The sequence below is a fragment of the Chaetodon auriga genome, chromosome 1 (genome assembly GCF_051107435.1).
Source record: "Chaetodon auriga isolate fChaAug3 chromosome 1, fChaAug3.hap1, whole genome shotgun sequence".
Taxonomy (NCBI): Eukaryota; Metazoa; Chordata; class Actinopteri; order Chaetodontiformes; family Chaetodontidae; genus Chaetodon; species Chaetodon auriga.
In genome coordinates this window covers 29,098,982-29,125,462 of record NC_135074.1, presented here as the reverse complement: position 1 = coordinate 29,125,462, position 26,481 = coordinate 29,098,982, and the positions used below count along the sequence as shown (strand labels likewise).

Sequence of the window (26,481 nt, the reverse complement as noted above, 5' to 3'; positions counted from 1 at the left end):
AACAAACTCACTAAAAGAATTCAGCAGCTATTCTCTTGATGCCTTTTGTTTGGAGAAGTTTGCCTGAACTGCCTTCTTCACAATGTGTTGTCGCAAAAAATCACAGAAAGACATGCTTTCACCTGACAAGAGAGATAATTTGTTGTTAGGTTTAGAGTATTTGTTAGTGGAGCTACATAGATTTTATATTGCAATTGAAATAAATGGTAATTTGAATGTTTTTACAAAGTTTGTTGTCTGAAAAGCAAAAGACCAGCCATGCTAGCTGCTCTCATACTTTGGGCTAAATGCTAATGTTAGCATGCTAACATGTTCACAATACAAATGCCAATATGCGGATGTGAAGCATTGTAGGGTTTTAGGGTTATATTATATATATATTTTAGGGTTTTAGCATGTTAGCTAATTAGCGTACAGTTGAGGATGATGCGGATTAGTGTTGCAAGCATCATAAATACAGCTGATAGTGGCGCCCAATCAGGGGCTGACCACAGTTGGTCATCTTCATCCCATAAACACTGCTGTGCCTGAAACCATGCTGCTAACGTAGCTTTAAAAAAAAAATGCATGATGAGATTCCAGTTGAGATCCATTACTCTCTGACCTTAATGAATCAGGCCATGAAGTTTTACCACCCACCTCATTCAGCCGGAAAGCAAAGGGCCAAGGTCTGCAGAAGGTTTGATTCACGCCTTCATTCATGCTTGGATATTTGTTTGATGCTGCTCAGAAGTGCTTTTAAGAACGCACCTTGTTCAGGGGGTGAGGGCACAGGGAGGCCTGGCAGGTCTGTAAACACAGAGTGGAACTACCAGACACGCATGCAGGTGTACAAACGCTTACTGCGGACTTCACATCACCGTGATGTTTGTGTGTCAGTGGGCTGCAATTCCAGTTCACCTCCATATTTTCATAGCTGGGTCCCAACGTAGATGTCACCTCTCGTAAAACACGAGAGCAAGATGATGTCAGCGCGTGGCGACCTGAAACTGCCGCTTCCAAAAACATGACCTGTTGAAGAAATTAACAGCCTCTCTGGGTAGAAACAGTTCAAACTATTGATTCAGCGGAGGTGTTTGATTACTGCATGGCCAAGAGAAACAGGTAACAACTTTCCTTTTACCTGTGAGTGACCTCTCCATCATTTCACTGTTTTTTCTGCTGCTTAAGACACAGCTTGTTAGGTTTTCCGATGGATTTGACATTGTAAAGGCTGGAGGTACCAGAGTTCTTGTATAATACTGAGTCCTTCTGGGTGCCTGCGCCTATGTTTTGCAACCATACCTTCTCTTCACATAGCGCTGCCGCTCTCAGTCTGCTAGGATTCCTCTTCTTGAAGTTTTAGAACAGCTTGTTCATAAAGAGTTGGACCTTTCTCTAAGATGTGTATTTGTTTGTCAATAATGTTTTGGTAAGCACAATGAATAGTGGTTTATGTGTGGCATGTATAGCATGTAAAAGATGAAATATTAAAGTGTAATAATGATGCTTTAGGGCCATTTCTGCATTTTGTCTCTTTCGTTAAATGTTTATGATAGAAGGAATTTTACCAGAAAACCAGAAAAACATTTTCTTTCTTTCTTTCTTTCTTTCTTCCTCTTCTTCTTAGTAGTAGTAGTAGTAGTATCAGTCTTTCAGTACCACTTCGGTAATACCTGAGTACCACTGTGAAGTGTAAATAAGTACACCGGTGAAAAGAAGGATTCATGAGTATTCAAAACAAACTTGATGTACAATTGAATTATATCACAAACATGTTGGAAATTCACTTAAACATACTTAAAAATTAAGTGAAATTAAAGTACACTTTAATTAAGCATTCCAGTAGTGTATTATGTGACTTGAAAATAAGTATATTTTTCAAAAGTACACTTTATTACTATTAAAAGTATTTGTAATTGTAATTTGTAAGTATAGCAGAAGTAGTAAATTTTCTTTTTCATACAAATAAGTAGAACTTAAAGAATTAATTATGCAGAAAAAGTCAAAGTGTACTTGTAGTGACTTTTCTATACTTAAATTGTATTTCTAATAAGTCAAATAATACTACTTTTTGACCTGGGGTGAAGCCAGTATCAACAGGGTCAGCACTTTGGTTAAAGTGTAACACTAAAAGCCATTTAGCCATTTTCGTTTAATGACTACAATTTCGCTGTCTGAACTGTGTCTCTCTCTGACACACACACACACACACACACACACACACACACACACAGTCCTCACAAAGGAATTAAGCAGAGATTTATTGTGTTGGTGGTGCTGCTGCAAGAATTTACAAGAAAACGCTGTCAGCTCTGTGATCCATGGATCTTTCAGGCCCTCCCTCTCTGTAATTCTCATACCAGCAGGTTAAGTTATTTACTGTATTTAGCTGTGATCACACAGTCTGCTTGACACGGACTTCAAGCAGCACATATTCATATAAGCCTCTCTTTTGCTCAGTATAATAAACTGCAGTGTTTTCATATTACTATGATAATTATCCTTGACTTTTACATATATGACTCTGTACTTTTTACAAAGTGGGATGAGTTATTTTGCCCGTCCAGCTTCTGGAAGTCCTGTTCATTTTCTGCATAGACTAGAAGTTGTAGAAGTTAGGTGACGGACCGTTGGCACACTTCCAAGTGTCGGATGGACCGTGCTGAATCAGGAGTGAAGAGATGGAAAACTACTTTGGAAAAGATGCAGTTCTTTGATAAGAAGTCAAAGGTACCAACATGTGTACATGTAAACAAAAGGAGAAAGGTCAACTGCTTCCAAGGTGCATTTCAGTACCAAACATCCGATATTTGAGCTTAAAATGCTGTTGTGTGTGTGCCACTTACATATTACTGTGAAAGTCAGTCATCCAGCAGTTTAAATCAGTTCACCTTCAGGTGATCGTAGATGAAATCTGCAGCTGTGGTGCAGCGTTGGGAACAACTGCATAGAAATGGTGTCGCTCTGTCGTTTGGTGGGCTAGCAATGCAAAACTAAGCTAAGTGCTTAGCTTGTTTGTGCAGCATATGAGTTCAGTTTGATCCAAGTCATAATGAAGTCTGTCTTTGTGAAACCGTCCCCAGATGGTGGACTGCTGGGAGTTTATTAGCGTTTATCAAAACCATAGATTATTGCCTTACAAGGGGAAAAATTCATACAGACGCACAGCGCACCAACCCGCATACAAACATAAACACACACACATGCAGACAAAGTATTCTCTATGTTAAATAATATATTTAGTAATGACACTGGTTGTGTTACGCATGTCTTATTGCATTGGCTCAGTTCTTATTGTCTTTAAAGGACTAAAACAGCATCCTAAATGACCTGTGAGGCTGCTCCAGGCCTGTGTGGTGAATGAGTGTAGACCACGTGAAGTTGGTATCATTTGGTTCAAGAACAGCTAAAAACGAGGTGCGTTCACTGTTTGCTACTGCAAAATTGTGGGCAGACTTCTCAGTAGAGACTTCTTCTGGCAGATACTGAGAGCCATCCCACACAAACCCTCTTTCTTGTGTCTGCAAACCCAGTTCCAGGTGCACAGCCCGACCACGGACACTCCAAATAGAGAAAAGTCAGTTTAATGTGAACACAGCAGGATGTCTTCTCAGTACGTGTTGTGTGTCTGCACGGGCAGAGCTGCTCTGGAGGAGTTAGTTTTCAGTAACGCTGGACCAAAACTCAGAGAAGAGGAGTCAGAGAGAAGATGCTGTTTAGTCAGATTAGATAGATGTGTGATGTTACGCGATGTCGTGATGTTACTTTTCAGGTTGCTGCTTTGTCCACCAGACGTTTTAGAAGTGTTTTTATAGGCCAGCGTGAACTGATGGTACTAAACAACAATGAACTGTCATAAGTGAGCATGTTGAAATAAAAAGCTGTCATTTGCAAACCTGTTTTCGTTGAATAATTGTGCTGTTTTTATCCTGATCCTGTTATTTTTACAGTATTCCTGTACTTGTGTTTTCCTTTGTCTGGAGAGGACTTTGTGCTTCCTCCCCGTGTGACTGTAATGTGAGCTGTGTTTGCTTTGAGTGCCACCATGTGGTGCGTGGACACTTTCTGAAGACTGTACGTCACTTCAGGCGTTTGGCACAGCCATTTATTTATATTACTGCGCCCTAAAAGTCTAATTTTCTTAAAATGTAAAAGAATCTGGCAGTGTAATAAGATTTTTTCAATGTTTCAAGACATTTTTTGAGATTAGTGTCAGTTTTTTGAAAGAAGACACAATAAATCAGACCACAGTGCAATAACCTTCAGTTATAAAAGCTGTGAAGAAATATGAATTAATCTCTATTTTTCAGTAATGGACAAGAATGACATTGAGGTTTGTTTGCGCTGTCGTGGCAGCAGCAGTCGTCTTACAGTGGATGCACAGGAAAAAGGTTAATCCTATATTTATAACAATTGTATTGGACACCATCCTGTGTGACCTTCATCACAACAATACTTTACATACTGACACACATAACAACACGTGCATCGGTGGACCGTCTGGTGTGATGGTGGAGTTGTGTTTCTGAGGTAGATTTGACACTAGCACCCTCAAGTGGTTCATGGCCGAAGTGCACTTCATCGTGTCATTGTTTTTCTTATTTTCTGGCATTCACTCTTTGCTCTTCAAACTGTATTCACATGACATCGCCAACTCAAGCCTTTCTTCACCAAGAAGGGCTTGTTTTATTAAGGTGCACACTGCCTATGACTGGCCTGTGTTGCATATAATCCCCACACAAGCTGTCAATCGGTTAAACACATAAAAGGCAAATAAATAACCTTTAAAACATTGTTAACAACAGACCATTAAACTGAGCCGCTTCTTCATTTGTCCTGTAAATTACAGGCACTAAAGCAAGCACTGCTCGGATGATATACCGCCCTTTTCTTGTGCTGCATGTCTTTGACAGGGTGAGTGCGAAGGTGGCAGGGTGCACTGATGTGCCAGATGGTGGCAGTCTATGAATAATGCATCATTGCCTTCAGTCAGACAGGTCCAAGCTGATCCGAGGTCAGCTGAATGACACAGGTGGCTGCTGTGTGGTTCATGCTGAGCGGTGGGGTGGGCCGCCCGGGGGTGAGCTGGACATGCAGTATTCATGTGTGCCTCACTCGGCTACTGCAGAGCCAGACGAAGAGTTTGAAGACTTTTAGAGTCTCAGAGACAGAAAAGATTTACAGACGTTCAGTAAACACATCGTCTTCCCTCACTGTGAGTGTTAATGCACAGTGTACGCATTAAAAACGATTATACTAATTCTGCAATACTTAAAGTGGTATTTCAAAGTACTTAAAGAAGTGTAATTTATTGTAAGTACTAAAATACAAATACTTTTAATAGTAATGAAGTGTACTTATGAAAAGTGCACTTCATGATATGCTATTAGCATCCTCAATTAAAGTCTACTTTAACGTCACTTAATTTGAAGTACCCTTAAAGTTTGTAGAAAGTTTTGTAAAAAAGCAATTTGGTATATTATTGATACTTCAAATATACTCAAGAGCAGTATTGGTGAAGATGGCACAAAGTGTACTTGGTACATTCTTCAAAAAGTATAATTGGTGAGCGTCTACACAGGAGCCTTAAATACATGTTTGTGTAATAAACCCAAATGGACAATCTTCAGCGATGTGCCCTCCTGCAGCCCCTGCAGACAAATGCAGTTTCACTGTTTATCTTAGAAAGAAAGGCTGGAAAGCATTTGGAAATATCCACCTACGCTGTACGGATCTCCTGTGCTGGTGGATATTTACTGAGGATTTGCAGCCTTTCACTCTAAGTCCTACGATGTTTTTACAGTGTGTGTTTGAGTTTCACTCATGACATTTCACTGGTTTCTTAATGTTTCAGGTGGATGTTTGATGATTTTAAATAACTAGAAAAGTGAATTTTGTACACAAAAGATGTTGTTTGCTCATTCAGTGACGGTAAGTAGCACTGCCTGTACTAACACACACAGACACACAGACACACACACACACACACACACACACATTTACCAAAGCAAATATGTTGAATATTGCAGCAGCTCAATAGAAGAATTTAATTATTTTCCATACCTGTCCACAAGGGATTGTTTATTTACAATAAATGACACCAAGACAGCATTTATTCATATAAATAATAAATTACTCACACTGGATATAATGTTTTTTTTGTCAACATGATCCTTCTAAGAAATGCTTGAACACAAGGACAAACAGCATGTAGATCTACTTGAGTTGGAGATCAGTGGAAATCAGAAAAGACAGATGGTTATTCAGCTGAATCACACAGTAAATCTTGTGCTTTTCTTTTAATTCCATTTCTTCCAGCCGCTCTGCGGAGTCCGGCGTGTGCTGTTACGTTTGGGTGCCCACATTAGGCGAGTGACGTTTATGTCCCTCTTGTCAACAATCCCAGCAGTACTCAGGGGACAGCAGTCTGCTTGGTTTGTGTGGCCAGAAGTACTTGTTCAGATGACTCTCATCCTGCCACAGGGCCTCCACCTCATTCAGTTTGTCCTCCATGACGTTCACATAGCAGGCATTTGTCAAACTCTCGACGTTTTCCCACAAGCCTCCAAAGAGAGCAGCATGGTAGAACGAATCTCTGGTTTCCGTGAAAGCTTTGGATTTGGGGTTCCTGTCCTAAGTGAAGCTCTCCTTTGGTTGTTTGTAATAGTGGGCGTGCAGCAGAACCACAGAATCCCCAAGAGCCTCTGAGCCAAATCTCCCTTAAACTCCTGATCCACATCAAAGCTAACGATGTAATTGCAGTGGCGACGGATCTCTGATTCTTTGGCTCCGGACAACGTTTTCATGCGCGTCACTGAATGATGAGTGCTTCTCCACCTGGATGACCTTCAGGCTTCGCTGAGGAGGAAGTCTGGTACCTTCTCTGGTCGATCCGTGAACATGTAATATGTCACTGCTAATCCCAACATTGTGTTGTTCTGCAGAGGTGAGGAAGGTCTTAAGGTATCTGAGGCAGAGAAGGACAGTCGTTGTTGCTCATAACTCAATAGGATGACGAGGGGCATCGGGCTGGGCTTCAATGTTATTCTCTTCTCATAAAGCTCACAGTTTGTTATTCAGCCTGCAGGGAACGTTTCTTGGTCTACATCCAGTTTTGGAACAAGCATTCAGAATAACAAACAGTGTTTATGGAGAAACGAACCCGCCCACAGCAAATACGGTGAGGGCCACAGATGACTGGCCTTCGACGGGCTTTTGGTCGTAAAGACTGGGGTCAAACATCCTCTCCTGGATGATCGGAGCTTTCCAGGAAGTGTATGTTTGAGCCCCCCGTCTGACGCTGAAATGAAAGATGATGGCAAACCAACACTATTGGCAGGATAAACACTGGCATTGAATGTTTCTGAAAACCATGGATATGTTGAAACTTTGATTTAAGCCGTTAAATGTGACTTTTTTTTCTTTCTTTCCAGTAGCTTCCAAACAAATTGTGTTTATCGACAGCAGTTTTAGAGTTTTCCCAAGCACATGAAATAATCTCCTTTATCCAGTCATGTGTTCACCAAGTGGTGAACCTCGGTCCATCCTCACTTTTCACATGAATGTTCAGAGCTGGAATGGGTCACATTATTGTCACAGTGGAGACGGCCTGTCTTAAACTCGCTCTTACTCCCACAATTTTCCCTCTTCATACATTATTCTACATGAAAATGCAGCTAAATCTGCATTGGTTGTACACATGTAAACATGGACTGAAACAGGCTTCAACATTTGAAACCGTGAGCCTCAAAGCGGCTCAAAGAGTGCAGAGCAACTTCTGTGTTACCTTCAGTCTAAGCTAAAAATGGAAATTTCAGCACAGTTTCCAAACTAAAGCAGTGAAAGTTACAGTCTTGGTGCTAGAAGCAGTGATTGTGAGTGCTGAGCCTCTATGAAATGAACTGAGCCAGGAGTCACTCTGCTGTTAACGTCACAGTGGAAACCTAATGACTACAGGTGGGAACGCACAGATTCAGACGAGCTAATTAGTGCAGTTTAACACACACGCAGGATTTAGATGTTCTCACACACGTTTTTCATGTCTTATCTTCTCATTCACACTTTCAGATAAAAACTGCATTTGAAAAATAAAACGGTCCATGTTGTTCATTCATGAGTTTTTGTTGTCCTACTCCTGAAAATATTTCACATCTTTCAGACATTATTAATTATTAACATTTCCCCAGAAGTTGACCTGTGTGTGTGTGTGTGTGTGTGTGTGTGTGTTTGTTTACAGACGAGATGTTTTTGAAAACTAACAAATGCGATGATTCATTCTAGAATCAGCTGACTTGTTGTGAATTCACACAGCAGTTTGCTCATGATGTCCGGTCAGACAGGATCGTTAAGCACGTTAACCCTCCTCATCGTCCTCCCTCTTGTGATTGATGGAGGCCTTTCTGCACCTGTGCTCAGCAGGTAGGTTCCTTCACTTGCTTACCTCCAGTCAGTTTGCTTCGGACACCTCCCACCTTTGGGGGACTGAGGCTAACCAATCAGTCGAAAGTGACAAATCTGTCCTGCTGGCATCATTGGTGGTTGACATGGAAGCTGCAGTAGTGGCTCAGGGCAGTTAACTTTTTGACATAAACCAAACAAAAACAATGCAGTTTATCTGCTCACCTTTTGTAAAATGCAATTTTCAGTAAGGGAATTCAAATTTAAAAGGAACGAGAGCTCGATGTTAAGTGCAGCCTCCATTAAACGCTGCTGTAAACGTGTTTGACATCATGTTCCTTCACTCTGTAAAGCTTTCTCAGCATTTCCTCAGTCTTTAACTCCTTTATCTTCTGTTAATATTTATAAAATATGCATTTTTTAAAAAGTCGAAAAACAAAATGGTCACCATTCCTTTCTCAGAATATTGTCCAAAATTAAACTTAAACATTAGTTTGAGCTTCTGAAATCAGCTTTTGTGCATCGTATTTCTTTTTACTTCGATCCTCATCATCATTATCAAGTAAGTTTTATTCTCCATCTTATTTAAATTCATTTTTTACATGTGTTTTTATGGCCATTCTGTCTTTTTATGTTAAGCACTCACTGTGATTTCTTTCTTTTAAAACATTTTGAGCTGCAATTCCTGTATGAAAGATGCTAAACAAATAAAGTTTATTATCATTATTATCATTATTATTATTGTTACTCTCTTTTCATTTAGTGTTGTGTCCTCTGGCAGAGCTGATGAAGGTACGGCAGAATTAGAGCTTCTCTTTGACCCCGGCCTCCAGCACATTATCCGTACTGATGGTAAGACAGACACATATCTGTTTATTGAGGGTGCTGAGCAACTCAGAATCCGTCTCTGGTGCTTTCCCGTACAAAGTGCTTTGTACCCAGGACCAAACTCAGCACTGCTGAAAGCGTCCTTCAGTGGTGAGCAGCAGAAATCTTTCCATCCATCTGATTGTGCTCATGTGTTGCTGCAGATTACGGTGAGAGGCCCCTCCCTCCTCCTCTGCCGCCTGACGCTGAAAATCCTTATCGCCCTCACCTGGAGGATGAGTATTACTAAGAGACGCACAGCAGATCCTGATGCAAAGCATTCAGGCTCATCTGTCCTGCATAGGAAAAACAACAGCATGCTCCAATAAATCTTCTTGTTTTCTTTGTGATATTTTGAGTCTTTTGTGGACGGTAGTTTTTATTACATCAAATTTTGAGATTTAAATGATAGTTTTGGGCAATGACAGAGCTTTGTCCTACATGCAGTGTGGTTTTCATCTTTTCAAATGGGTCCCACTGCTGCTGCATCATGGATTTAATGTGACTTTATTCCCAAACCAGCTTTGTGTTTGTTTTAGTTTCTATTAAATATGTAAATGATCAAATAAAAACTGATTTATTTTAAGTCTGACAAGGTAGATGCACCCCCCCCCCCCCAAGGTGAGTCAGAGCCTGCCGAGCAGCACCACCAAATCACAAGAAAAAAGGGGAAGGTGGCTCTTAATTCATAACTTGCTAACAAAGCTGTGGGACAATCAAAGAGAAGGGACTCGAGGATCATGGACAAAACAGGAAGTCTGTCAGACAAATACTGGGCAGAGATAAAACACTACAAAAAAAAAAAAACCAGCAGGGACTAATGATGGCTGGTCTGCTCGTCTGCAGCAAGAGCAAGACAGGTGGGACTATAAGTACTGGGAGGACTGATTGGAAAATAGAGAACAGGTGAAGAGTAAAACTGGCGGGAAAACTGATCAACAACAGGAAGAGAAATGTAATGAAATGCATGAAGTATTACAAAATAAAACAGGAAATGCAGTGAACCAGAGTCTGTGCACGCCTGCAGTAAGGTGTTACACCCGTTACTCCAGTTTCAGGCTAACCACATGTTTATTGTGACTATGATGACAGTCACCTGACCATTGTTGATGAGGATCACCTGACTTCGTCCTTTCCTGCTTTCCCGTCCAAACACACAGAAACTAAAGACAGAAACACTCCAGGGAGTGTCTAGTTTTGGAACAACGGGCCCATTTTATAAGTCATAATTTCAATTTCAATGTGTAAGAAATGATTTTTAGTCCTGAAAAGTCACCACAGTCATATTCTGAGTTACTAAATAATGATTTCCCATCAGAATATCAATAAATACAGATGCAAATAATGAATGAATGATAAATGCATTCTGCCAGTATGAACAGCTCCTGTGCCTGTGTTTGCTTGGTTTTCGTGCATCCTCAGTGGGAGGAGCTAAGACGTAAGATGAAAGTGAGAGAAACATGGATGCGATTACAGGGTTTTCATTCAGTCAGATTTTCTGACACTGGAAGTTTTCCTGAAGGCAAAGTCAAAGTCTACTTTGAGAAAAAGGCTCCTGACCTTCTTTTCTTCAGCAACCCCCACAATTCACTCACCAGTTTAATTCCCGAGACGCTGTGACGTCACTAGAGTTGGAGCTGGGCTGCAGCAGTCAGATGAGAGTCGACAGCAGGACCTCACAAGTACAGTGACACTGATGTGTGAGTGATGCCAAACTGAATGACGACAGGACACCAGAAGATCTGCATTAAAATTTTTAAATAAAGAATAATTCACACCTAAAAAAATTCCAAAATAAAGAGAAATTTCACATACTACATGTTGAATCAATACAATGTCATGTTTATAATTACAGATATTAAAGTTTTTATTTATATATGGCGTATCTATACACCCTTTGTATAGCCTCCAGTACTTTACATTTCACCTGTGTCCGCCTGATTGACTCTTGAGAAGGGAACTCGTATAAAAATCAGTGTTGATCCGTTGATGCAAACACGATGGCTTTGATCAGCACGAGCAGACGACTCGTTCGCTTTCTTACGTCTTTCTCTCCTTTTTTTATTGAAAAGGAACAAACTGTGGGGACTGGTGAGATGGCTGAATGGATGAATCTTTCCTTTACCGTCAATTAATCTTCTGCTCAACATAGATGGCATTAAAATAATCTGTTACAAATCAGTGTTAGTGATAAATGATGAAGGAAACACGCTTTATTTTTCACTGCAGAAGTGCTGTGCTGTACCCGAGCTGCAGCCAGGATGGTTTGAAAAACATACAGAAGTCCTCTGGTTTTCTGTAGTCTTTGTTCAGAACATCTTGAAGTCTCGTGCCTGCAAACAAGCATTACTTTCAATCTCCCTCAAGCTGCCAATTACTGTCTCAACTGATCACTTAGACTGTCCAAAAATAGTGGAAAATACTTACTGCAAAGTCCAAAGTGAAGTCATAAAATGGCTTGTTTTGTTTAATGAAGAGAACCCCTAAATCTGTGTACATGTATGTTCACCATGTTTAAAATGAAAGGCTCTTTAATAGCACACTTTCACTGCACCCTGCAGCCTCTGAAACGACATTCAACCTCTGACAGCTCAGGTACAGCCCAGCTCGCACAGTGCAGTGGGAAAAAAGCGCAAATCCCATCAAAAATACTCCTACTACACCTCTACTTGCATTCAAACTCTGAAACAACACGCACTCGACGGCAATCCCTTAAAACGTTGTGATAATGTCCACTGAGGAAGGTCACAAAGATCTGATGAAGAAGAGGCACTACTAGTGAAGATATGAAGACAGCAGAGTGTTGCTTTAGCTCCCCTGTCAGCACCTGTACCTGCTGCACCCAGGATCAGCCTTCTTACCTTTTCACCGCCACACTGAGAGCGTTTCATGTTTCTGATGTGGAAACCACGAGGAGCCAGCTTCTAGAAGACCACACGAAGAACATACTGCATGTCCCACCTCATCCTGTGCCACCAAAGAGCCGAAGTTTTGCTTTTTTTTCATCTACATCTTAGTCACTGGTTTCATTCTTAGCTAGAACCCACAGTGAGGAAGAAGCGCAGTGTGTTTTGCATTAGACTAGAGACTAAGGCTCGACCTGACAAGTGCTGGGGGCTGTTTAGCTGAGCACGACGGGGTGCCGATAGAAGCTGCTGAAAAGCTGGAGAAGAAAAATCCACACTCGTACACCCTCACACTGTTTTTTTTTTTTTTTTTTTGTCCTCATGGACAAGTGATGCTGAGTGCATTCCAGGAGTTTCTCTTTGGTCTTTTAAAGCAGAAAAATATCTTTTTTCCCTGTCTGGCATTGGTGGACAGGGTCCATGATCCTCCAGGCCCTCTTCACATGATCGCCATCAGAACTGTTTTCCATCTGTGTGTACTATCGTTTGCCAATGCAGCTGTGCACAACTTATACGTTACATCTCCCCCCGTGTTTAACTTTCAATCGGTTTCAACTTTGGCCAAAGCACCAAAACTCATCTTAATCACCGGGTATGAGGCTGCTACCAAGAAGCACTTTCATTATCAATCAATCATCTGTCCCGTGAAATGGCAGGAAAAAAAGTAAAAAAATGCCTCAAAAATATTCAACAAATTTTCATGAATATTCACATTTGAGAAGCAGGCATGAGTGAACGTTTGGCATAAAAATGAGTTTTTTGTGGATCATCTAATCGATTAGTCGACTAATGTTTGAGCTCTAATGGGGTACTGGGTGCGTATCCGTGACGTTGCGGATGCAGTGGGTGTTTGCTCCATCCTCCTTGCGTCTCCGGTCGTCACAGGCTGCAGAAGCAGAGCGTTTTGCCTGCAGAGCTTTGCTGACTTGCTCATTTCATGTCTATGTGAGTCTGTACAACGTGCTTTATTTTGAAAACTTTACTGGACTCTCTACAGTGTTCCTGCGTCTGACTTCCTGTCTGTCTAGACCTTCTCGTAGCGTCAAAGTAGACGCCTGTTCTGTGAGGAACAGAGCGCAGAGACGCTTCTGGGACCCACTCACTGAGTAGAACGGCAGCGATCAGCTCCGTCACACGGGTCACGGTCGGAACGTGCCTGGTTAAAGTTTCTTGGCACTTTCCAGTTTCTTGGCACACATCAGCATAAAGCTGCTACACTTGCCTCCACCTCTGTGCTGTGCTGTGAACCCCACTTTGCAGTGTGCACACCTCATACCGCAGATCATGTGTCGAGAGCCAGTGTCTAACGACAGGGTTTGGACCCCGATGCCAAACATCTAAGAGGCACCTGAAATGCAAAGAGCATCAGCCGTAGCTGGTTGTCTAACAGTGTTTCAGAGTGGATTTTTTGTAGCCACTGAACAACGTGGACGTCACCTTCCTATCAGGTGTGCTAAAAGGGTAAATTCACTGTTTCTACATGGATTTTGTTCACTTAGTGTACATTTTCAATGTGAGGATGTTATTGAGTAGATATACACGTCCCTCATGCTCAGACCTGTGATATTTAAAGTCAGAGCAAACTCATCGTGTGTTGATTTTTCCAAATCTCAGCTGCTGTTTCTCTTTTGTCAAGTGCAAGTACAAGCTGGCGCAGTCCAGTACGGCTCCTGGGCTTTCAGTGACGCACCTGCTGAGGCGACGCTAGGGGTTAACGTAGCGCTGCCAAGGCTGCGGTGATACAATGTTTGTGCTTTCCATGGACAGCCTGTGCCCACCTCCTCATCACTGACTCCATTTTGCATATTTGCTTTCCTCAAGACTCTCCTCCTTTGGCTCGTTTTCATCTCTTCGTGCTGCACAGAGGTTTCACCACAGTTCCAGTACTCGATCCTTCTTTTCACACTTCTGTCAGATGTGTTAATTTTTTAGTCTTTGCCTTTTTTTTTTTTTTATTATTTTAGATAGGTCTGTCCTTCATGCAACATTATGTTATGATACAGTGTACTGTACAGGGCTGTGGTTGAAGGCTGGGCAGGGTTATTCCAGGTAGATGTCCTCTGTAGGGCACGAGACCTCCACAAACTCTTTATAGTACAACTGGAAGGCTTTCCTGGAAGACAAGGACATTCAGAGATGACTTCAGTCATTTCCAGATCTCACCTAAAGTCATCTCGAGGTTAGCTTCTGTTATAATTCTCAATCTATGTCCTTATAGTTTTTTTCACTGTTTCCCCAAAATCACACAGTATCTTGTCCAGCTTTGTGGCCACAAACACGGCTGGAGTCGATACGCAGACAGCATCGATCTGCGTTTCGCTCACACTGCCAGATCAATAACTGACAACAGCGACTTCAATGTCATTTCCTTGTTGGCAGTTATTTTATGGAGATGTTGAAATGTCAGTAACGTAATCTGATCTATCGTGCTGTTCTGTCAGGGAGAGACTGACTCTGGATTGACCCCAGATCTAGTTTACTCCAGAGGATCTAATAAAATGTAATACATTTAGTATCTCTGCCAAGGCGGCACAATCCTATGGAAAAACATTTGGATTTTCTTAAGCTTCATATGGATCTAAATCTGCATAAAACTGCTGGCAATCATGAGGTCTATGAATTTAAAAACATTTGGCAACAAATCTGTGATCCTTCAGAGCATCTCCAAACCAGCGTGTTCATCTGCACGTATCAGCAGAGAGGACGTGAATGCACGACCGTCCTCCGTGCAGAGCGTGAACGTCTAAGCATGAACTCAAAAGAGACTCACCCTACTGACTCTGCGAGAGGCTTGGTGGAGTTTTCAGACACAAACACGTGGCAGGCAAATCTCTGGTCTGCCGGGTGCTTGGTAATGAAACCAAAGTACCTACGGATAAGACAGAGAGAGCAGATGAGGCACTCAGGAGGGGTGTTCAGGTTAGTTTCCCATTTCATTTGTTGAATGTGTGACAGCCCAACCAAGCCAAGTCATGCTAACTGCTGTTTTTTGGAGAACTTTACACCTACTGAGGGCCAGGTGTAAAATTTAAGCTGTTATTTCTGCCTGCATGTGACTTGCTGCTCTTCCCCCCCGACTGAAAGTCCAGCTTCAGGTGTTCTGCCTTTACTCACTTGCTGTTTTTGGGGTGATAGCCGCAGAAGGAGACGTTCTTTAACTGGAAGAAGTGATTGCACTGGTTACTCTGCGAACAGGACACAGAAAAGAGGAACAATAAATGTCACTGATTAACGTCAAGAAGGTACAAAATTATTGACAGCACAAAGTACAAATGTATCACAAGAATTATATTATCGTATTATTACAACACTCATTTATTGTAGTGCTGCCTGAACAATATACATCAAACCACTATGATGGGTACACCTATGACATACTTAACGCCTCACGTTATCTCATCAGCGGCTCACTGTTTGAGGTGAAACTGATTGAGGATAATGTATGTTTAAGGACAGTTTTCTGGACATAGTGCAATATTTCTGTAAACTGTAACTTAAAAGGGGAAAATGCTCTGTTGATAGATATGAATGACCAACCTGACCAACAGTCAGCATGTCTAATGTTCATCTGAGAGGCAACAAGTGACCACAGCTGTTAAATCTACTGGAATCCAATGTTTAAAGATGCTCAAAATAGAAATACTGGAGTAAAATCTCCTTTAAGAAAACATTTCTGGCATCCAGCTAAAACATCTGCCTGCAGTCTCCGTTGGCAGCCACAAGGGGGCGACATGCTGCAATTGTTTAATGGGATCCTGGCGTGAAGATGAGCTTGTGCTTGACAAAACCTCATGAGGCTGCACTGAATTTATTTTCCATGGGGGCAGTGAGAGTCTTACTCTGTCACAGGCATAAAAATCCTCCTGGACTGAGAGCTTGATGCCTTTCACACTGATCTCCAGGATGCAGGAGGAAGGCGGGTTGTACTTGACTGTCATCCTCCTGTTGGTGGCAATCTGGAAAACAAATGTAAGAGATGACTGTTGGAAACACTCACACTGCGATTTGGGAAAGGTGACAGAGTGCACAACATTAGCCTGGTACCTTCTGCATAGCTGCACACAGAACATCATTTCCTTTGTGGAAGGGCACCTGAACTGAGCCCAGGAACTTCAGCCGGTATCTGTCCATCCACTCGCTGCTCTTCACTGCTGGAGAAAGACAGCATTGGAAAATAAAGATCCTATGCAACAAAAAACATAGCATAGAAGAGGTGGCACTGACTTATTCAAGCACTACATCCAGGTGAGACTTTAGTAGCTCCTTTAAAGATTCAAAATCAGTAGTTTTCTCCTGTTTTACACAGAGGGGCAGTAATACATTTGATTGAGGTTGTTGACCAGTTGTTTCTGCTCCACTTCGACTCCACATGCACATCACAATCTGTTATAAGCCTGTCTTTGTTTTGTATTTTCACTCTTATTTACTGCTTCATACTTCCCCCGGGCTTCATGTTAACCCCACAGATCACATGAATCCCACCCAGAAACTTTAGTTTGTGAGACAGCTGCTGGGAACTGAACCTGTCTGGGTTCTGCACACCCTCAGCTCTGCCATCAATCTGAATCCTCAACCAAACCTGACTTCAACTTTAACCCTAAAACCAAGTCTCAACCGTCGCTCAGTGAGACCTCTGACAGGGGAATAAGGGACCTCTGCATCACGTCAACCTGTTAGACAATCAGCTTTAGTTCTTCCAGATGGAGGCGGCTTACAGGCATTTCCATTCTTCCTTTTTTCCCTCAGCTGTTCCTCGTTCGCTCAGCTCAGCAGATGCATCTCTAAATACGATCGGAAGAGCAAACAGACCTAACTCCTCTTTACTGCATCGATTCTGTCTCTCATTCTCTCTGTTTGAAAAACTGTTCTGAATATAAATCTAAACTTCTAAATTTAGAAGTCGCTGTTGGCAGCAGCGACACGACGTGACTCAAAGAGGCATCAAAGTACTAAGGCTGAAAGAAAGTCACTATCAAACTAAAAGATTAAATAAATGGCGTACTGTGTTTATTATGACACTATTTCAACTTCACCACTTGGATCTGTTTCACTACATAATATGGAAAAATTAATTCATGGTCAATTTTGATCTTCTGATTTAAGTAGAAAACAATGTATATGTTGTTATTTCTGAAATCTTACATTGATGTAGACATGATCTCATGGTCTTAGGAAAGTCTAGACTTCTTCCTGCTTGTTATGTAGGTGTGTTGCAGTTTGGGACCGAACCTTCGGTGAACTTTGCCTGAGTTTTATGAACAATATGCACTTTCTTCAATGGTTGCTGCGATGCACTGGTACATGTGGGAGAGCTCAGGCATGCAAAGCCCCCTCAGGTTGTCTTAATGCTGCACTCATGCATGACTGTTCTGTTTTTGCCTTGTAATTTAAGGTCAAACCATTTCTTTTTAATATCAGTTGCAGATCTGTCGTTCTCGCTCCAGAGCTGCGTGATCTCGTCTTCCATAAAGTTTGCTTTCCTCCTTTGGCCACAGACTAAACCCTCATTTGTGCTGGCATTACAGGAGGGGAACTGAATTTTAACACTATAACACACAATATAAACCATCATAAAGTCATAGATACTCATTTATAAGGGGACAACACATGAGACCAATGTTTAGCTGAAGCTAAATGCTAGCTGGACTTTAGCTATAATGCTAATCACCAATAATCACTGTGGCATTTTCTGATGTTCTCCTGTAAGTAAAATAAGTCATTTCAGCATCTCTACGAACACATCCCAGTCAGTTCTTCTATAATTAATCTTGGCAGTGTCTGTACCTTTGTAGCTGTCGGGGTCCTTGGTCACCTCTATGGCGTAGTAAGCTGGGAAGATCCCACGGGCACCAGTTCGCATGTTGTAGCCCTCGTACCAGTAATCCTCTGACTGGATCTCCACCAGCAGCGGATCATCCACCTCCAGCTCCAACTCATCGTCATGTCGAGGGACGAACCTGTCCAGACGGATGCAGTTAACCAGAGGATCTGAGAGACCTCGCAGGCTTTTTACGAGCTGGATGACCACCTTACACAGTACTTACACCGTCTACACCTTTCAGATTGTCTGCCTGTTTAACTGCAGTTAGCCTTCATCCACAGACTTACAACAGATCACAATGGCAAACCGGTTTCAGTGTCATCACAGCCACACACAAGAAACTTCTCAAATGTGTCCCAAATACATATTTTTTCACCAGAATATCAAACTACTTCGCCTCACTCGTGGCGTGCAACTGCGAGAGTTGCTGGTCATAAATGATAAATGATATTTGTGAATCCCGGCTGACTGGAGCTGCTCTCTCCCTCAAGCCTAAAGCTGTATGTTAATACTCAAACTAGTCAGATGTGATGCTAACGGCTATAGAGGCACTGAAAATATTTAAATACACACACAAACCAGAAAGCCTTTAAATAAAAGGAGCACAGCAACAAGCCCCTTTGCTTTCAGCTATGCATGTATAATGATGTGTCAGTGCACAGAGATGCTGCTATTCAAATGGCTGCATCGCTGTTGTTTTTGTCCCCCTCCCCTTTGCATTTATCAGCCTGAGGTCGTCGAGCAGCAGCTGTAACTCCACGCTGCCAACTGGAGTGTGACTGTTACTGGGGAAACATGAAGAAATGGAGCGTTTTCTGCTCCAACAACTCAAAAAAAAAAAAAGACTGATGCGATGAGTAACTACACCCTCAAATTCTGTTAATGTATGAGGCAGAGGGCTCAGGGGACCGACTGATTGCTGTGAAGTGCAGCATGGCCAACGAGCTCAGAGCTAAGCAGCCATGAGGAGCTACTGTCAAACTGCCGGTTGAGTCGCTGGGCAGACAGGGAGTCAAGCTCTGACAGCCACTAGAAGCACATTTAAGGCCCTGTGAGGGAGTCACTGTGTGGGTTCCAGAGATGTAGCTGGGCTGGCGGCTCTACCAGGAGAGGCTCTCCAGTGTGTGTTTCCGTGGGGGAGCATCACACCCGTACATATCTGTATCCAGGCAGCTTATCGCGGCTAACGTCACTGTCGTCACTGTATTATCAGTGTGCTCACGTTTTGTATTTTCTGCCACTGCAAGAATAAATCTCATTCGTGCATGTGCTTTTTCCGCTAATGCTAATGCTAATGCTAATTCAACCAGCACCAATGTGTGAGAGGTGCAAACTGGGGCTGCGGTTATCCAGATTTTGGCTATATTCGCTTGGAGCAGCAGGTACCACAGTCAGGGGGGAGAGGGTCTACGTATATAATAGAGCTCAGAGTGCTGCCTGTTGGTCACAGCTAAGGAGAGGGGAGAGGTGAGTGATTTTGAGCGGAGAGAGCATTTTATTTCACCAGCAAGAATCTGAGAAAAGACCCGGTAAAGCGTCTCTTTAAAGGAACATTCCACTTTTTGGAATGATTGCATTTCTTCTGGCGATTTCTGTCAGTTATGGGAAGGTTTTGCTGACTGAGTTCATTGCTGAGATCTGAGAAGTTTCCACATCTGCTGTCGAACGATCAGACATGCAAACAGTTACCCCATTAAACTCCTTTATTGCCGGCAACTTGGTAAAAACCTATTCTAAAATTTCTCTTGATGGTTTATCAATAATAACACATTGAAATAAAACTATTCTCAGCCACAGCCACATTTCCCATGGCTTGAAAGCAGAGCTATTATATCTGGTAGTTTGGTAGTTAAAAGTCAGTACTGCTGAGAAAAATAACCTTTTCGAAGGCTATAATTTTAGCATCATTTGATTGCTGTTTGGGTGGTTCCAGCTGATTTCAGCAGTCTTGCAATATGAAAGAAGCAGAGCTGCGAGTACAAGCAAAGGAAGAGGCACGCCGAGTCCATGTTGAGTTAAATGATGAAGAAAAAACGTGTTAAGACTGCTTGGCCGAATGTAATGGTGGTTAACTGCAGAGATCTGGAGACGTGGCTTGAAAGAAGCCTGAATTAGCTATTTGAAAATCCATTATTATACGCGCACATTATAATGGACATTTCAGGTGCACTGACCTTCATTTTCACCTCTAAATAGTTACATTTAGACAATATGGCTGAACTGCGTCTTTGTTTACAACCTGTCCAATGGAAGATACAAGTCCTGGATCGGGGTCACAGGGTCTGTAATGACAACCGCCTGGAAGATGCGATCACATTATAACTGAATGTGAAAATGTAAGCCTGAGGAGTATTTTCGAAACCGTCCATCTGCTGCAGCCGGATACGCCCACAGCTGCCTTTCTGACTCCACCTCTGTGAAGGTATTTTAAGTTGCCTGCTGGGTTCTGCTATGATTGTACTCCAGAGTCAATAAAAGAGTTTCAGTCATGGTGCAACATTTAGCATGTATGTAGGGGTGATGACGAGTAGGTCTTCCTCACCTGTAGACGGCTCTGTGGCTCTGATCCTTCTCCTCTCCATTTATGATGCAGGAGTATAAGCCAAAGGACTCCGCACCTTGAAAACCAGAGAAGAAGAAAAGGGGAACAAATTAAATAAGGCAATAACGGAGTGTGTAGTGTCAGAAGCTGTATTCAGCTGGCAGACTGCAACAAAGTCCATCGTATACAAACAGAAAACACGATGTGCTGTACAGGGTTTACTTTAAGCACACGTGCATTCTTTAGGATCTATGAATCACACTTTAATTAGGCGTGGAACAGATGAGCTTTGTGTATTTCTACCCACAATCCCCTGAGACATCTGTCACCCCCTCCTGCACTCCTCAGATAAACTGCTGCTGTGTTTCTAATGAGTCTGTAAAACACATGGACGGCATCCAAGAGGACGGCGAGGACAATTAGAGGAGATGACCGCACTTTCATTACAGTCAAACATTCATTCTCTGTCATGTGAATCCTCCCTGCTGCCCGTTACTGCTATCACAGGACCGTCCTCTTCCTCCTCGGTCTTCTTCTTCCTTTTCCAATGGGGTATTACACACTGCCGTGCAGCCTTTAGAGATCTGACAAGCCTTCAAACTCATTACTCAAACTGGACTTCCTGCATTGAATCTTATCCTCTTATCTTCACCTTAAAGACGCACACAGCGACAAACCATTTGAATATTTTAACAAGTATTTTCCATGTGAACAGCTCTTTAGTCTTAAAACCTAAAATCTTACATCTAAGCCTCAAGATTTCCCTCCTGGTTGATTTGGTAGATGGCAGTCGATGGCGATCAGCACGCCGCCTGTTGCAGCAGGAGGAAGCTACACAATGTACTGCTGTGAACGGGGTGGCAGCAAAACATATTTTAACCACCTAAAAAAAGGATCAGTTTAAGTGTATGTAGAATATTTCACATCTTGCCGTCAGTTCGCCCTTTCTGACGAGAAGCTGAAGGCTGAAGAAGTCAACAGTGCCGTCCAATCCTGAAGACTTTCACGACGAAGCAGCCAAACTACACACAGTGGTGACAAATGTTTAGCCGATTCAGCTTAACACAAATACAGAAAAATATACTGCATAAAGCCAGTCGCTGCCTTGCTTATTTTCCTCCTCAGTCTTTCCAAACACGCTCTCCATTGTTTTAATGCCAAGACGCCAAAAATTTGTTTTTCAATGTGTGACTGGTTTGGAGGCAAATCCAGGAAAGCGCAAGCTGCTTTTGGCTGAGTGTCGCTCCGCCCAGCAGGCCATGTGAATGTCCAGCTGGGTGCCTGCCCTGAACGTGCTGCTGTCACAGTACTGATAACGATATCAACAAAGCAGCAAAGACTGCAGCTTTCATATTCAACACTTACAAGCTGAGCTGGGTAATGTGGCCTAAATTAGAACAACTTTCATGTAAATCACATGTTCAAACTGTTTAATCTTCAAGCCACAGGAGTAACAAAACAAGCTTTTTATACCAGTTTCAGATGCGATTCTACCTGATATTTCAATAAGAAATAGTGCCTTCATGTCTTTGGATGAAAGTTACTCGAAAATCTTTGGTCACCATCACAAAGTTTTATCCAGCTCAGTGCGGACAGACAGTCCCAACACCCAGAGTTACATGTCATGTGGGTGATGATCTGTGCTGCACGGGAATATTCCAGCTCCTGAATATCTCTGTGGCTTTGCTTCATCAGCCACATCGCTTTAAGCCTTTTCCACCACGCTGCCAATTCGGCTAGACAGCATTCACTGCTGTGCTCCTCTGTGTTTAAAGGGAAGCACGCAGTACAACAGCCTGATGTGCTGATCAGCTTCCTGGTTGTTTCACAAAAATCCACACCCTCAAAATCTATCGAGTCTCTGAGACAAATGGATGAAGAATTAAACGCTGATGTTAAAAGAAGCTGTACCAAAGCAAGATGGATCAGATCCTATGTAAACAAGGAGGAGCGTCTTAGTTTGCATGTCTTTGCATACAGTATGTCTTTTGAACAACTCAGAGTAATGTCCAACGCAAAGACGCTTTGCAAACGTCTTTTTTTGCATGGTGTCAGACAAAACTTGATACAGACAATAAAAATTAAAGAAAAACTTCAATTATGCATTTTGTTAGTTTTGAAATTAAAATGTATTCAATTAAAAATGCACTAAAAATAAATAAATAACAAAATATTCCAGTTTGGGTAGAATTATACATTCAAACATCTGAAGTTTTCACTATGGACATTTACCACTGAGACGCTGGTTAAGGATCATTTACTGTCATGCACTGTACAGCTCTCTGTTATATTATTCTGCACTACATCATACTGTTTTCTGCACATGCACATAATATACTGCTGGCACTCCATCATCACCTCTGTGCCTCCTACACAATCACCACTGAGGTTATTGGCTATAACTTACATATATTTATCAAATACTTAGTATTTCTTTTATATTTGACCACAATTGTCCATATTTCTGATTACACATCAATCAGCCACAGCATTAAAACCACTGACAGGTGAGGTGAGTAACACTGATCGTCTCTGTTCTGCTGGGAAACCAAATGAACACTCCCATACGGCAGCAGCCTCCTCCAGCAGAACAGTGTGCCCCTGCCACAATGCAAAAACAGCTGAGAAATGGCTCAAGAGGCCGGAACTAGCCTGATCCACAGAGGCCCAACCCCTCAACCCACAGGACCCAGAGGATCGGCTGCCAGACACCCCCAGAGCCCCCATGCCTCCATGAGCCAGAGCTGTTTTGGCAGCATGAGGGGGATCTGCACACCATTAGGCTGGAGGTTTTTAATGCTGTGGCTTATCAGTGTGATATTTAATTACTGTCCAGCTCTAAACACGACAGTCTGCACGCATGAAATTATTTTTTGCTTTCACATATGCTCACCTTTACCTTATGTGATAATGGTTAATGTGCATATTCAAATGAAAAACCCAGAAGCAGGAATTTTGTTTATGCCAGAGCATGCATCTTTTCAGACAGCGCAGAGACTTCCAGCTGACACAAACTGGGAATAGAAAAGCCTGATTTAAATAGAGTATAAAAACAACCCCTACATGTACTGAATGTGGCATATTTGGTAAAAACTCACGGTATCATCAGTGACTTACTGGAGGAGCGCGAGCGTCCATTCATGAAGACATTGAGGAACTTCTTGGAGAAGTGCAGGTCGACCTCTGGAGTGGAGTCTTCAGACAGACAAGCCGTGGCCTCTCTCCTCACTCCTCCTATCCGAGCGCCGTCCTCATCCTCCTCCTCCTCCTCGTCTTCCTCCTCGTACTCCTCCCCGATGGCTGACTCGTAGGGAGAGGAGACGCAGTTGTCGTAGACGGTGGCCGAGTCGCTGTCGTCGCTGTAGCCTTGGTAACACTGCCGGAGACTGACCAGCTCTAGCTGAGCGTGCTCGTCCACCACCAGCGTGTATTTGACCGAGTCATACGAAAGCCCGCTGGCCTCCGAGCTCATGGAAGTCCTTGGTGGGACTCTGCCGCCACCGCCATCCCCCTTTCCTCCCCCCTTCCTCATCTTTCCGTCCATTATTATTCTGTCCACATCCTCGTCCTCCCCACAGTAGCTTTCATCTGTGGCATCCACATACTCCACCGATGACCCAGCTCTCAGCATGACCCCGGCCCCCGTTCCCGCCCCCTTCAGACTGAGGTCCAGCGTCAGAGAGGAGCGAGATGAGAGAGCCATGCTGGGCGGCGTGATGAGGGACTCTACACAGGAAGCATATGAAGGCGGGGGGATGTAGACCTCGTCCTCCTCATAGATGGAGGGGTTTGTCCGGTCTGGGAGGGGCTGGTAAGGAGGCGGGCCCTCTGTGTCCGAGCTGATGGACATGCGGCCCTGCTCAGTCTGCTGCGAGAGGAAAGGCCGGTCCTGCACGTTAGGGGGTTCCAGGGGGTCTGCAGAGCGCTGCACGGGAGTCAGGTAGATCTCCTCTGTGGGCTCTAGATGAACATCCGTGTGGTAGCGGATCCTCTCCCGGTGCCCACCTCCATCCGCCTTCCCCGCCGGGTACAGAGGAGCTGGTGTGTAGTTCTGCGGTGGCGGCGGAGCAGGAGGCTTCTCCTGAAGCTTGGAGCGCGTCGCAGCCGCCGTAGACGAGCCGTGCGAGTGTCCGGAGGTGTGGCCGTGTCTGCAGGGGGCGTCGGTGGAGGTCCCGCGATCTTTGGTCTGCGCTCCCCCGCCCTGCACCTTGTCCTCGTCGCTCAGACAGCTGTGCTCACGCGGAGGGGTGAGCTCACCTGGAGGGACAGCAGACGCAAACAGCACGCACACAGTCGCGCAAACACACACGCACACACACAAGCACGCACAGAGGCCGGACGCACAGAGTAAATATGCATGATGCAGAAATTCAGACATGACCGGCAAACAGGCACAGAGGCAGACATGGCAGCGAATGCACGGACAGATCAAGCAAAGCAAGAACAGGAAGAGAGAAAAGTAGAAATGTTAGGTAACGGATGTCAGGATTACGCAGCTAAATCCCCATTACTCATCAAAATCAGAGCGCAGCCAGAAAAAGGTGATTGATGCGTTATGTCATAATCCACTGCCAGAAAATCCAGGCATGATGTTTTCACTGCGGATGATGCAGCATGATATGTGGAAACAGCACAGCAAACCACATGTGTGTTCAAACAAACTGTTACCGAGCAATTCAGGACAATACTGAGACAGACAATCTTCTCTGCGGGAAAGATATTGTATTCTATGAAATTGCTACTTCATGACTGTTGATATTTAACAAAAGTGAACCCTGTTGTCATTTTTGAAAGGAAAAGCAGAAACTCCTCGTGGGGCTGCACACACTTGTTCTGCACTGAGTCACTTTGATTTGCAATTCAAATTTAGCAGAATTTTCTAAGACACTCACCTTAAAACAAACTTCTCTTAACTCAAAATGAGTCTCTGGTGCTTGTGAGGCCATTTGATGTCATTTACTAGTTTGCATATGAATGGATTGAATAAATCTGCAGGTTTTATCACACGCTCTCTTACTGTGTGTAAAAACGATGCTGTTTTCATAAGAATCTCAATACTGCACATCATCCGTCTCACCATTCGAAGTAAAAACGTTTGCTCAGCCAATAATGAGCCTGATTCACACCACCACGCCTTCACATGTGGAGGTTGAGCATATCAGCAAAGTTTAATCTTATGAAGATCAAATGTTTAAATATATAAATAATACAGCATTTTCCTTGAACTTTTACATCAAGAAACACAGCTTTTCATCTCAGTTTTTCTTCATGTTTCAGTTTGGTGCTGAGGAAAAGTAAAAAAGTTCAAAGCTTTTCTTCATGTCAAAGCTTCAACTGTTTTTGGTTTAATTGAGCAGCACTGGTCATCGACGCTATTCGCTTTCCCAGATCATTCCAGCATAGCCTCGACTGTAACTGTGACGGGCCACATGGACAAATCAGGCTCCCAGTTGTAATTCTGGTTTTGCAAAGCCACCATCGCTGGCAGTGAGTCTAAATACAATCCACAATTAAGTCTATAATCATTTCAGCGGATCTGATTCAGAGCCACATATTACAACCAGTAAAAACAGCTAAGAGTAAAAACTCTCATTCTGCCACCATGGCTTGATTGAAGCATCAAAAGAAAGCTGATTTATCCTGATTTTTGAAGGTTTTTCTCTTTCAATCAACATAAAAATCAATACACCGTATCACTTTTTCCAACAGTGGTGAGTTGCTGCCAGTCAGTTTGGTTACTCGCCTCACATGGTGCTCTGAAAAGAGTTGTAGCAATGAGCTATGACAGCTCCCAGCTAGCTAAGCCCCAAACTGGCTAACACACACACACACACAGCAGCATTGCCTCAGCTAGCGACACTTAGCTCAGCGTAGTTAATCCAAGCCATAACACTGTGCCCTGAGGATCAGAGCCTGCCAGACTCCATGTAAATCACACAGACGTTCAGCTGCTGTGTTTGTAGCAC

The 26,481-nt window shown here is 43.1% G+C and overlaps 1 protein-coding gene and 1 pseudogene across 5 annotated transcripts in view; both read right to left on the bottom strand.

Moving 5' to 3' along the window:
- Positions 1–6,281: 6,281 nt before the first annotated feature.
- Positions 6,282–7,638, bottom strand: LOC143324395 (alpha-1,3-galactosyltransferase 2 pseudogene; annotated as a pseudogene).
- A 3,349-nt stretch (positions 7,639–10,987) lies between these two features.
- mapk8ip1b (mitogen-activated protein kinase 8 interacting protein 1b) overlaps positions 10,988–26,481 on the bottom strand; it is a 48,838-nt gene continuing 33,344 nt past the window's right edge. For 3 of the 5 annotated variants that reach the window (XM_076733689.1, XM_076733672.1, XM_076733698.1), the window contains exons 5-12: positions 23,633–24,772; positions 20,516–20,591; positions 17,937–18,109; positions 16,197–16,303; positions 15,992–16,108; positions 15,267–15,337; positions 14,923–15,021; positions 10,988–14,265 (exon numbers count right to left, since the gene is read on the bottom strand). In XM_076733689.1, the coding sequence (XP_076589804.1) occupies positions 14,193–14,265; positions 14,923–15,021; positions 15,267–15,337; positions 15,992–16,108; positions 16,197–16,303; positions 17,937–18,109; positions 20,516–20,591; positions 23,633–24,772 (1,856 nt within the window). In that variant the 3' untranslated portion in view covers positions 10,988–14,192. The remainder of the gene's footprint in view (positions 14,266–14,922; positions 15,022–15,266; positions 15,338–15,991; positions 16,109–16,196; positions 16,304–17,936; positions 18,110–20,515; positions 20,592–23,632; positions 24,773–26,481) is intronic. The other 2 variants (XM_076733681.1, XM_076733707.1) reach the window with 2 other exon arrangements.